The sequence below is a fragment of the Myxine glutinosa genome, chromosome 10 (assembly GCF_964187855.1).
Source record: "Myxine glutinosa chromosome 10, kmMyxGlut1.1, whole genome shotgun sequence".
NCBI lineage: Eukaryota > Metazoa > Chordata > Myxini > Myxiniformes > Myxinidae > Myxine > Myxine glutinosa.
This window is the reverse complement of record NC_136270.1, coordinates 138,226,984-138,240,778: the sequence shown is the minus strand read 5'-3', so window position 1 is coordinate 138,240,778 and position 13,795 is coordinate 138,226,984. Positions and strand designations below refer to the sequence as shown.

General features: G+C 46.5%; 1 protein-coding gene across 3 annotated transcripts in view; it reads left to right on the top strand.

Moving 5' to 3' along the window:
* LOC137433721 (glycerophosphocholine cholinephosphodiesterase ENPP6-like) overlaps positions 1 to 13,795 on the top strand; it is a 121,536-nt gene that overhangs the window by 54,964 nt on the left and 52,777 nt on the right. For all 3 annotated transcript variants that reach the window (XM_068125987.2, XM_068125985.2, XM_068125986.2), the window contains 2 exons: positions 7,022 to 7,130; positions 9,966 to 10,107. In XM_068125987.2, the coding sequence (XP_067982088.2) occupies positions 7,022 to 7,130; positions 9,966 to 10,107 (251 nt within the window). The remainder of the gene's footprint in view (positions 1 to 7,021; positions 7,131 to 9,965; positions 10,108 to 13,795) is intronic.

Genomic DNA, 13,795 nt, shown 5'->3' with positions numbered 1-13,795 from the left:
AAATCGTCACCGTCAGGGATACCTTCCATCTCGGGCGATGGAGGTGGCACAACAATACAGATCGGATCGGGCGAGTGAGGGGAAGGGGCAGCCGGCGGATTCTCCATCGCCGGATTCCCCATGCTGAGCTCAAGCCCAACAGGATCCCCGCATGGTGCGAGATGACGCACTGACATAGTGGACTCGCGTCCGTCCGGCAGCTGAACTCGAGTGTGATCGGGACTAGTTTGAAGAATGCGGACCTTGTCGACGAGCGGATCATATTTGCTCGGGCGCACCGCTTGTTTGAGAAAAGCCGGCACGGGCTCCGCAAGCCAACCAGGCAAGGATCGGACACCACCGGTACGACACAGGTAGCGAAATAAATGATTCTGAGGAATTTCATTTGTAGCGGTGCACAGTAGGGAACGGATCGAGTGTAATGCCCCCTGCACCATCCAGGTCCATTTGTCCGGTCCTAGTCCGTGAGTCTTAAGGCCCAGGGTAATGGCCCTCCATATAATGCCATTAAATCGCTCCACCTGACCGTTCGCTTGTGGACTGGACGGAGTCGTGTAGCTAGAGGCAATGTCCCGCTGCAGCAGAAATGTCCTCACATCCTGGGAGAAGAATACCGCACCTCGGTCAGTGTGTACGTAACCCGGATTCCCAAACATCGCAAACAGGAGCTGCAAACAACGGATAACTGAAGCAGCGGTCATGTCACTGCACGGAAAGGTGAATGGGAATCTGGAATACTCATCTATGATCGTGAGGAGATAACAAGAGGTGCCAGAAGCCGGTAGAGGACCTTTAAAGTCCATATCCAATCTGTCCCATGGGCTGGTAGCCTGAATCAAAGTACCCATATTCGGTTTATCGAAACGCGGTTTGAGTTCAGTGCAAACGGGACAAGTGCAGCATAGACGGCGAACGTCCTCAACAGAGTAGGGCAAATTGCGGCTACGCACGTAATGAGCCAGGCGGGTCACCCTGGGGTGACGCAAGGTGTCATGAAGAACGCGTAAGTCCTCAAAGGAGGTTAAACTCACGCAAACCCCTGGCCGGGATGAGACATCCACCACGAGACTTTCCCGCCCTGGACAGTACATGATCTTGAAGCTATAGTCAGCTAACTCTATGCACCATCGAGTAATTTTCTCATGCTTAATGCGCTGAGCGTGGCGTGTATCGTACATGAAGGCTACGCTCTGCTGATCATTGATGACTTCAAACGGTTTACCAAGCAAGTATGGTCGCCATCGTCGAATCGATTCCACAATTGCATAGGCTTCCTTCTCGAAAGATTAATGGCACCTCTCAGCGGAGCATAGGGTCCTTGAGAAGAATGCCACATGTTTCCCCCCTTGAGAGAGAGTCACAGCGATCACGTGATCCGACACATTGCTTTCAAGAACAAAGGGAATGTTGTCATCAATGGAGGTCACAGCTGCACCAGCGATGTCTGACCTCAGCCCGTGGAAAGCGAGCTTGATGGCATAAGACATCGGGAATGTTTTGCAATCAATGATGGGACGGAGCTTCTCGGAGTAATTTTGGACCCAGCGAGAACAATGTGCAAACAAACCGAGTGCTCTCTTCAAGGACGCACAATTGTGTGGCGGCGCCATGTCGAGCAAGGGGCGCAGACACTCCTTGTCAGGAGTTATCATACCCTGGGTCACGGTGTACCCGAAGAGATCTATCACCCTGGCAGAGTAACGGCATTTGGCCTCGTTGAGAGTCAGGCTGTACTTTCGCGCGACCTGGAGAAAGCGTCGCAAATTAGCGTCGTGATGAGCTTGATCATGCCCACAAACCATTAGATTACACTGGTCAACAGCCAAATTGGTTCTGACTTATGTTCGTTCAACTGTTTCTAACTAATTTGGTGCCCACGAATCCGAATGTGACCTTAAAATTTTGCTATAATGTAACCTTGACGTAATACATCATAAGTGTGGAAAAAATCTTTGTGACATGCAAATTTCTTGATTAAGTCTCAATAAGTCTATTTATTGTCACAAAAAATAATATGAACTTAAAGATTTTATTTACATCACATAAAAAAATGTAAATCTCCAAAAATAATATGAACTTTATAAAATATCACAAAAAATAATATGAACTTTAAGTTTTTATTTACATCACATAAAAAAATGTAAATCTCTAAAAATAAAATGAACTTTATAAAATATCACAAAAAATAATAAGAACTTTAAGTTTTTATTTACATCACATAAAAAAATGTAAATCTCCAAAAATAATATGAACTTAAAGATTTTATTTACTACACATAAAAAAATGTAAATCTCCAAAAATAATATGAACTTCATAAAATTTCACAAAAAATAATATGAACTTTAAGTTTTTATTTACATCACATAAAAAAATGTAAATCTCCAAAAATAATATGAACTTTAAGTTTTTATTTACATCACATTAAAAGTGCTTCTGAACTTTACTTTTGCGTTTGTAGGAGCAATCACTTTCACGCTGTAAAGTCCAACAGTAGTCGCCAATCATGTTTGGACTGAATCGGCCTTGATATCGAGTCTGCATGATGGCAATTTCCCGGTGAAACCTTTCTCCATGTTCATCACTGACATCGCCAAGATTTTGTGGAAAGAAGTCCAGATGACAATGGAAGAAATGTATCTTGTGTGACATTCGAGCACCGAGCGCCTGGTAACTCTTCAACATCTTGTCCACAAGCTCTTCATAATTTGGTGCTCTACAATTTCCAAGGTAATTGTTAGCAAGAGCCACAAAGCTATCCCAAGCAACACTTTCCAGCTCAGATAGTCTCGTTACAAAGTCCTCATTAGTGAGTACAAGACGAATTTGACCCAAATTTCAGCTGTAGCTGATATTCCTATAGTATACTGGTTCTCAAAAACTGAATGTGATCGTGAAACGGGGATATCATAATTCACATTTACAGGTTCATGTTGGTTAGAATCACCTCAAAATATACTAGAACCATAAAATGTTTAAAATTTTGTTGACCAGTGATCAAGGTAAATGAAAACGTCCGTTAAGCGTTCCTTGGTAATTATGTCATCAATAGCCCTTTGAAAGCACGATGCCATTAGTGATGCTGAAGGGCAAACACATGAATTGATACAGCTGCTGACCGGATTCGAACCCCGTATAAATTCGGTCAGCTGTCGAGATCGGGAGTTGATGATACGCGCTGCGCAGCTCGACGGTACTATACACGGTATATTGGGTGCCTGTCGAACCAATGCATCCAACCCCGGAAGTGGGTAGGCATCCAATTCCATAAACCTGTTGATGGTTTGAGAGTAATCGATTACCATGCGCTTGCGATGATTTTCAGACTGGACGACCAAAACTTGCGCATGCCAAGGTGATCGGCTGGGCTCGATTATGCCTTCTTGGAGGAGTCTGCTAGTCTCCTCAAAGATGAATTGCGCATCAGCCTGGGAATAGCGTCTCGATTTGATAGCAACCGGGGCGCAGTCCGGAGTTAGATTTGGAAATAACGACATCGGTCCGATAGCCATCCCCGCCAAAGCACAGACCGAGAGGGTAGCATCTACCCCGAACGTCATTTCTAACCGGCCATGGCGATGGAGAAAGTCGTGTCCCAATAAAACCTCCGTGCATAAGTTAGGCAAGACCATTAGACGGACATCCGGATACATTGTGCCATTAATCACTAGCTTTACACAACATTCCCCCTTAGTGCGTATCCAAAGGGCTTGTGAAGCCATGTAGATTCTGTGCGATGTCCCCAGAATCGGCCATCTATGCCGGCAGACAAGGCTCATATCAACGTAGCTCTCAGTCAATCCCGTGTCGACCAGGGCGTTCACAGATTGTCCTTCAATCAGTACTGGGATGACGGCGCTGGACAAAACGTGCAGTCCGGGCTGTGTCGGGACCTCCAGGGGTGCCGGGCGTGCCTCGCGTATTGAGGAGATGCCAGCCAGCGTAGGTCGGGAACGCCGCCCTCGTGAAGAGCGACATACTTTTGCAAAATGTCCTTTCCGGGCGCAAGTGTGACATTTCGCTTCTCGTGCCAGGCACGCAAAGCGGGGATGATTCCGATTCCCGCAGAAGAAGCACTTAGCGTTACCCCCAACCGAGGCAGTCACTGCCAGACTCTTACCTTCAGCTCCGAAGGGCTTCCATCATCTCCAACGGAATATCAGCAACAGGGCGCTCCACAGCAGCTTCGTTCTCCAAGCAGCTCTCCCCAGTGAGACCCGCCGTAACATAAGGACATCCGTACGCTTCTGATTGTGTTTGAGCTTCGTGGAGTACGTGGGCCAGATCGTGAGCTCCTTTCATCATCAGGGTCGGCGATTCCAGCAAACGCTGCCGTATTGATGGGAAGTAAATACCAGAAATGAACGCATCCCGCATGAGATCGTCACACATCTGCTCGTGCATTCGGATCTCGTGAGCGCATTCCTTGCCCAGGCGATGTAGCTCTTGGACTAAATGATTGAGAGATTCCGATGCATCCTGTTTCCTCGCAGCGAACTGGTATCAAGTGTAGATGACACTCCGAGGCTTGATGTAGATAGTGTGCAGCTCCTTTACGGCGTTGAATGTTTTGCAATGGGATATGTAATCATGGACGATGTGCGTCACATGTGAATTGAACACAGCACGCTTCACCTCATCCGTGATGTCGTCATGAGCTTGCAGGTAGCTAATCAGCAAACTCAACCAGTGCTTGAGCTGACTCGGAGCTTCCGCAGCTTGAGGATCTGCTCTGAAAGTGGGCAGCTGCAAGAGTTTGTGGGCATGTCGATCTCGAATGATGGTAGAAGATGGATTCCCGATTAAATGTTGTAAATAATCAGAATATATAACAGTGTCTCCAAGGTGAATTTAATCAGAATCAATCTCTAGCAGTATCTGAAAGGAAATTGGCAAGCATAATATCAGAACACTACAATCATACGAGCAAGAGTGAGTATGACATCCAAGCAAACAAGCAAGCAATATGCAATGTAGTTCCCCTTACCATTCTAAGCATACAAGTGAATAGCACACGATAAATGTCTCAGGACTGCCCTCTGCACTTCGGGACCAAGATCTTATTGTGACCATATAGTGGACAGTAGTTGTAATAACACCTGGGTTATAACTTGTATACAATTTCACAACATGAGGTTCGTGTAATAGCTATCACATTAAACACAAAACACATAAACGGACACATTAAACATATAATAAGGGGAGTGGGAGACAAGATGGGGAGAGAGAGGGAAGCACACAAGTACAACAGGGAAAGGTGTCACTAAATGGTGTCACAACAGGTGTCACTAAATGTCTGGAACCACCTCTATCACCTATGACAACAGTGATAAGGACAACTATCGGGGATGCCTCTTCGTGATGGTTGTGCCCCCCAATGCAAGTCAGGGGCCAAATCGTCCCCATTCTTCCCTGCTGCCCTGATTTGTCATGTTCAGAGAGCCGATCGGTCCACATGGAGTGGCCCTTTCCCTCTTATCTCTCTCTGTTTCTTTCTTTCTTTCTCTTTCTTTTTCTCTCTTTCTCTCCCCCTCTCCCTCCCACTCTCTCTCTCCCCTTCTCTAACTCGGTTGTGGCCCTGACTTTATGATGGCGGGGATACAGACAACCTGAATTTGGGGGATGTCTGGGACGTTTCTGGGAGTTCGATCGGTTGTCTCTGTGCTGCGGGCTTGTTTGAGAGAACTATCCAACAAAAAGAACTATACAACAACAACAACAACAAAAACAACAACAACAACAGCAACAACAGTGATAAGGCATTTTTGTTGTGCAGAAGTTCTTTATAATCTGTCTATACCTACCGTCAATGTTAAGTTCAGTCACACATGTGAACAATTGAAAGAGCATTGATCTATAACACTTCAGATTAAACACCCACCTATTCAATTTCAGTTGCCATTAGGGGCATCAAGGGGGGGGGGGGGGGGGGGATGGAATGTGACTCAGGCCCGGTACCCGTTGATAGCCCGTGCTTCTCCTGTAAGTTTTATTAAACAGTACAGTGAAAACAGTACAGTGAATAAACTCGTTCGGGTCCAAACGTCCCGCTATCTCCTATATTTTCGATCATACGGCTAAATAAAAGTGACCATTTGTTTTTCTCAGTAAAATATTCAGGTAAATGACACGGATAAAGAATAATTTTGTCCTTGTGTGCATTTTATTACATACTGTTTCAGGCCGTTTGTCTGGAGCATTGCATGACGCTTTGGACAATTGGACCATACTGTATGTTCCGTACTGTGCAACACGTATGAAATGCACCACCTTCAACTTGTATAATAGATTTGTTAATACTTTATTTATTTACTTTTCAACACCTGTACTGTGAGCTCGCAGTCATTTCCACAGGGTGTCACACTGCTGTGATTTTGTTTTATTTATGAACTCGTTGCTACTCTAATTTAGGATCTTGAGAAAAGAAAGTTCCTTAAAAAGTTACGAAAGAGAGAAAGGGTGGGGGTGGGGGTGGGGGTGGGGGCCCCGAGGTGGTTTGCCTCGGGACCCGTGCTGCCTCTGACGCACCTGTTGCCATGATATGGACATGGAGACACAGCCTTATTAGATTCTCGCTGCTAAATTATATATTTCTTAATACCTGCATTAAGAAGTTGTTGTATATAATTTCTATATAGTATTGATATCGCTGCTTGGTGGGAAACATCCTTGTGTGACGTCACAGCAATGGTGGATATTTAAGAAACAGATTCATAGTTTGCCTGTTTCTTTTCATAATCAATCCTGATATCCAAAATGCAGTCATAGTATTAATATATTTTTAACGTCGTCGCTTGATAATTGGTGTAAAAGTACGAAACCAAAGTACGAAACCAAAGTACGTAAAAGTACGAAACTGTTTGACTTTGTTTGTTTTTAGCGCTGAAAATTTACCAAATATAGTGTCCATGGTACTTTTAGATGCATTAGTGAAGCATTGTGAGAATATTAATTTATTGATTATATGATAATGAATATTTGTTCTTGTTCTTGCTTACTATATTGGATCTTGTTGAGTGAGCAGGATGTGATGTGGCAGTTTTTAAGGTCCAACCCAGCTTTTGCCAGCCATACAGTGGGAGATCTAGTGTCCTGACCCAAGAAGCCATCGCAGATGCTCTGCAACACTTTCAGTAAGTGTTTCTGAGTGTGGGAGTTCTGCTGTGTAGGATTTCTCGCTGCACAATTATTTGAGGTGTGCACCATTAGTTCCTTTACAATTGGAATAAAATAGCAAAACTAGAAAGTATCTGAAAATGCAGAGCCCGTCCGCATCCGTTTGTATTCAGACGTCTTCTTCTTCTTCTTCTGGGAGGCTCAAAATAATGAAACAGTTTAACAAAAAATACAAATTGAAAAATGATGATTTCATGCAACCTTGACCGTTGAACTCTATATGTAAAAAAATTATAAGCTTCTAGCTTTTGATTGGTGAACAAATTCAGTGACCCAATATGCAAATTATTAACATTTCAGGTCAATTGAATAACAATTGATGATTTAGGTGATGCTGACCTTTGACCTTTTGACAAAATTATTAATTTGCCTTCTCCTTATTCTCATGCTAAAGATTTGTTGAAAATTTGATGACAATAGCTCAAATGGTAAAAACGTTATGGTCCAGACAGACACACAGACAGGTAGACACACAAAAGTGATGTCAAAACCCCGTCCTCCCACTGTGCAGTCGTCAAGCTCGTAATATCGTTTGGCTTATCCAGTTATGCACACCGATCAACAGGGATTAAAGGTGCCCCATACAGCATCAATATTGATGAATAATACCATTTTTATGTCCAGACTGGAAGGACGGCCGAGAGGTGCGCACACTCACCTCGAATCTGTCCAGCCTGGGCTCAAATGTCATCTCAACTATAAACTGTCATCCCGGTGTTTCACAGTGTGTATGCCGTCCCTGAGATGGATGTTAAGCCGGGTGTGTCATCTGCTGGCATTAGTTGGTGGACATTAAAGATCCCACAGTGCCCTTCGTGAAGAGTAGGCGAGCTATCGCCGGCACCCTAGGCAAATTACTAATTCCTGCCCGAACAAAAAAAAAATTTTTTTTTTTTTTGTATACATAGTCGAAGCTCGTGGAATCGTTAATACACTTAACAGATCAAGACGTAACAGGAGGCAAAAGGAACAGAAGAGACGCACGCAAGTGGAATCAGTAGAGAGAGGGGGGAAATACCAACACGAGACCTGAAGGACTAGATAGATGGAGACTTGGAGAAACAATGGGTATGAGGAGGAATGGGGGGAAGGAGAAGATGCATGGGGTGGAGAAGATGGATACAGAAGGTAACTCCAAGGAGGGGAAACAGAGAATTTGGATTTTTTTTTTTTTTTTGTATACTGAATCGAGGCTCGTGAAAGAGCTAACATTTATTTCACAAACAAATCAACCAGACAAACAAAATATATAAAAAGAGGGAGCAGAAGACAAGATGGGGAGAGAAGGGGAAGCACACAAACACAACATTTGAGAGCAGGGAGATGTGTGGGAGGGAGAGGGCTTGGGGGGAAGAGGCATGGGAAGGGGGAGGGGGGGAGGGGGGGAGAGAAGTATAAAACACAAGGACACCAAGGACTTCCAGGACAGAAGTTGGTATTTCGAAAAAGTGGATTTGGGGTGAAATTAGCGGGGGTAGAAAAGATCAAGGTTTTGCATGGGGGAAGAGGCGGTAGTGGGGCAAGATGAGGGTGCGGTTGACGAGGGCAGAAAAGATCATGGCTTTGGATTGGGGACGATCTGAGATGTTAATGATCAGCTATCTTAAAGACCTGGATGAAAGAAAGAGATTCAAGAGAATGTGGAAGTTGATGCCACAATCAGAAAAAAAACGGCAGTGCCAAGGAAGGACTTTGTAGACGGAGTATGCCCAGTCGGCAGTTGGCTTTGGAAGTCACCTTTGAAATGTGCCCAAGTTACTTATTTGAACATCAGGCCTGGCCATCCATTTCATGAAAGGCTTGGGCCAAAAACTACTTAAGACTTTACCAGCCTGGTCCAAAAACTACCGGCCGAGCACTACCAAAGACTTTAAAAATACATACGTGCTGCTGCCTTGCATGACGCTCAGCATAAAGGATAGAGCACGGATAAACAGCCATAGGTTGGCAGCTATTACTCAGGATTGATGGACCTCATGGCCTCCTCCTCGTTGAAGTTCCATGTAAGGGAACTCTTAATGTTATTACCATCTTAACTCATCTTGAGCGATATACCTGTATATGTACTTCCAAGTGCTTCGAGTAACTCTAGTCTTGATAGAATCCTTCAAGTCAAGATGATGTTTTCTCTTGATTAAGTACAGAGTGGCCACAAAGTCCCTATGCACGCAGTTAGAATTGATCTGTATGCTCCCCTCCATTCTCCGCACAAATTTGAATTTTTCTCCATGTTCTTCTGGACATCTTCTTCCATGTTGAGGGTTGGAGGTCATGAAAGCAGCCCCTGACTTCATGGCTTCAATCCCAGATCCTTCTTCGTTATTTTTGGACTGTTGAGCGTTGGAATGCCTAACTCACAAGATCTTTTTCGAGATGATTTCAGTGGTGATCTTGAGCATTAATGCTTCATTAATGTCCACATGTTGTTGACGTGATGCTGGACGACCAGAACGCTTTACATCAAGGACACTCCCTGATGAAAAAGCGTTCTTCTCCCCTGCCCGCATCGTGTCGCGCATAGGAGCTGCCATATTGAACCTCTGCGAAAATCTTGTCCTTATGTCTTCAAACCTTGCTCCTTCTCACGTGCGGTCGTGAACCCAAACACAAGTAATCAGTCTCTCTTCTATCGTGTACTCACTGGTGTCAGTCATACTGAAGCCGTACCTGGAAAACAAATAATACAAATAAGTAACAGAGGACACACTTATGCATAGGGGCTTTGTGGCCACCTTGTACATAGCATAATCCATCAACTAATCCTGATTTATTTTGGTTCTTTCAAATGCAAGGCAAGGCTCAGCAGCAATGGCAGCTGTGTATTACGAAGACGTGGCTCTGGCAGGTCGTCACCACGGCCCAGGTTCGGAGGCTCGTCGTGCCGCACTCGCAAACTTGGATGCTATTGTCAGAAATACTACCGACACAATTCGGGTAAACACATTTGCTTCCATCAATCTACATGAATATTTTCAAGTGTTCGTGTGTTTGTGCGTTATTCTTTCACGACATAGAAATATATATATTGTAACGATTTTGAGAAGTGTGTAACGAATTTGAGAAGTGTAACGGTTTTGGAGGAAGTGTAACGAATGTGGAAACGTTACAATGTGAACGTTACAAAAGTATGGTAACATCCTCGTAATGTAAATAATGGTCGCAGCCGTCGTCCTAGTTAATTGCATGAAACTTACACGCAGGTCACGATATATCTTTTAAATAGTGTATTTCCTTATTCCATGTAGGCTAAATATGTGTTTTCCCACTAGATTGACTTTGCATTGTATCAAACCAAATAAGCGTAGGCCCTTCCAATTTCCCCAAAACCTCCCTCCCAATTGCCTTCCGCATTTTGGGCGGTTTTCTTCAAACCACCATTGGCCACGAGGTAGGGTTGGGGAAGAAAGGCGTGTCTCCACCTCGTCATCAGAGGGAAGGAGTGAACCAGCCCTAACAGCCAATCAACACCGCGGTGAGCGACCCGGTAGGCGTGCCCTCGGAGCCGGCGGCTTGATTTCGCCCGAGGTGATAAAAGCGACTGTAAGGGACTGCTTTACCAGATGACTTGAGATGCCTTGAGAGATGACTTGGGAGAGGCCTTGGGAGATGAGCAAAGAGACTGCACCAAGAGGCGGTGAGATGCGAAACGCTCCAAGCCAAAGAGGAGAGGTACTCGGCAAGGAAACCAGCTTTGGAGAGACGCGCTGAAAGGAGAGAGACGGCTCCACCTCAAGAAGAGGAGCAGGTGTGCCGAACCAGCGCGTGACGTCTACCGCAGCGGATACACGACGGAGGGTTTCCCGCCAAAACCGCGAGGAATTGCGAGCTGCGGCCTCCCGACTTTGCCTCCCTCTCAAGCAATCCACCTCAAGCCCTACCTGCCTGCAATATCCCCTGTGTAAGTGTGAACGTCCTGTCCTGCTCGTTGTCTTGGGGCTAAGTAAAAATGAATAGTGTAAGTTAACGATTCGCTGTGTTACTGCTTCTTCCATCCATTGCTTGTGTGTGTATAATAAATCTGTTCTTCCTCCGTATTCTTCTTCTTCTTCTTTTTCATTCTCTTTCGGTCGCTTTAGAGATTTCCCGATTGAATATCTGTGGGGCGATCTGGTCAACGTCGGGTGGAATCGGGTTCTAATCGGGGAGTAACTGTTCGGACGCGGTTAAATACACCACCGCTCGGTCAATATAACATCTAAAAGCCGCGTCTGTAACAATTGGTGTCGAGGAGTTGGATTCGGACCTGGGACTAAATTTGTTAGGCCCAAATTTTGGAACACCAATTGTACTATTAGAGTAACAATTGGTGTCGAGGAGGGAGATCGGACCCGAAATCGGACCCGAAGCGCGCTTAACGCGCTCAAAATTACAAGCTGCCGAAATTTATTTTGTTTTATAAAACCCGAATTTTGAGATCGCGCCATGGACAATCAAGGCGATCGGATGTCGGTGGGAGAGATAGACAGGGTAGAATCGACCCAGGACCCCAGGGAAGAAATGGGGAAAATGGTGGAGGAGAGTAAAGAAGGTGTGGTTGAGGAGGTATCAGGTGCACAAAATGGCGCTCTCGCGCACGTGGTTACAGCGGCACCAAATTTTGCCGCGCCCTTTGTACCAACGGTGGAAGACATGCAATTAATTATGGCTGAAATGGAAGCCCATTTGAAGCGGAACAGTGAGCGATTGTTAAACAAATTGGGAAACCAAATGGAAGCAATAACGAACGGATTGGGAAACCAAATTGAAGCAATAACCAACAGAATGGATGACCGCATGCAAAAATGTGGGGAGACCATGGATCGCATGGTGGGCGAAAGGGTCCCAGGGGTGCACGAGGAGGTAACGCGAGTCGAAAAGCGCTGGTTGAGCGAAGCGGAGGAAAGCACGGGTACAATGACGGGGGTAGAAATCGCGACACGGGGTTTGGAAAAGCCGGCGACCGCTGAGGTAGAGGAAGGTGTTTTATTAAAGCCAGCGGTCGTCGAGGTGAATAAAGAAAAAGCAGTGCTGGGAATTAAAATTGAAGAGATGACGGAGGTAGCCCGGGAATTGCAGGGAGAAATGGATTATGTACAAAGTCCCTGCTCACATCACGATGCTGTGCTTAACCCGAATGGAAGTTTGCAGGTTTTGGTGCAGGGAGGAAGAAGAACCCCGAAGGTGAGACGTGCTGTGTATTGTGCGGGGAGATTTTGTAAAAGGATGTTTAGCGACAAAAGAATTTTCGCGCGCTTGGGATCGAGGAAGCATCCGGGCGTTGGTGAAGGGTCCCGTGTGAGTGGAAATGGCACGCGTGGGAGGAAAAAGTGTGCGTCGGCGAGTGGGTGTGTTATAAAGTGTGGGAGTGAAACCGAGTGCGAGCGAGAATGCACGTCGGGGTGTACGGAGAGTGACACGAATAGTGAGTTGGTGATGGCGCAGGTGCGAGAGGGCACATCGGAGCGCGAGTGTGAAACCGAGTGCGAGCGAGAATGCACGTCGGGGTGTACGGAGAGTGACACGAATAGTGAGTTGGTGATGGCGCAGGTGCGAGAGGGCACATCGGAGCGCGAGTGTGAAACCGAGTGCGAGCGAGAATGCACGTCGGGGTGTACGGAGTGTGACACGAATAGTGAGTTGGTGATGGCGCAGGTGCGAGAGGCACATCGGAGCGCGAGTGTGAAACCGAGTGCGAGCGAGAATGCACGTCGGGGTGTACGAAGTGTGACACGGAGAGTAAGGTGGTGGTGGAACGTGTGCGAGGAAGCACACCTGAGTTGGTCATGGCGCGGGTGTGGGAGAGCCCATTTGAGCGCGTTAGTGGGTGGATGCAAGAGTGCACGCCCATGGTGAGTGTTACGGAGGACGTAACGGAGGAGAGGTGTGGACCAAAGTGTGCGCGAGAGGTGTGGTGTGTAACAGGGAGAGCGTTGGTGGAATGTACGGACGGCGTTGGAACGCCAGGTTTTGTGAGGGTGAAAGGGGTAGCGTATGCTTGTAAGCATGCAAGTAAAGCACCGATGGTAACCGGTTTAGTGGTTAGAGCGACGGATAGCCGATGCGAGCACTCGGTGCGAGGGGTGCTTGGTTGGGTGCGAGGCCCGGCGCGGATCGATGCTGCGTCGCTTCTCTTCGAAGCGTCGTTGCCGATTCGGGCTTGGCCCCGCCCCGCACGGTCGAGTCCGGGCTTTGCCGGGCGAGGCGACCGGTCCGGTTCAAGGGCGAGTGGGAGGAGGCGGAACGGTGCCCCCTCGTGGGGACGGGGTTCCGACCGGGGGAGATTGAGCCATCGGGCCCGGGACCGCAAGGTGCCGCGCCGAGATGGTGCGTGGAGCCTCGGTCCAACCAAACCACCTCCCTTGAACCGAAAGCCGGACGGATTCAACCTGCAGGCAACCAAACCACCCGAATTCATTGCTCGGCTTTACGAAGCCGAGTTTAATGATGTCATGACGCACCGAGGCTCGGATATAGCGGACTGTGATGATGGTGATCGTGATAGTGATAGTGTTTTGATCCGAAATTTAGAAAAGTGAATAGAATTGGCAGTAAATGGAAAATTTTTGAATTGGTTGGAATTTAGACGAGCAAAATTGATAGAGAGACCCCGATGTGGTGGGATGGCAAATCCACCATCCCTCAC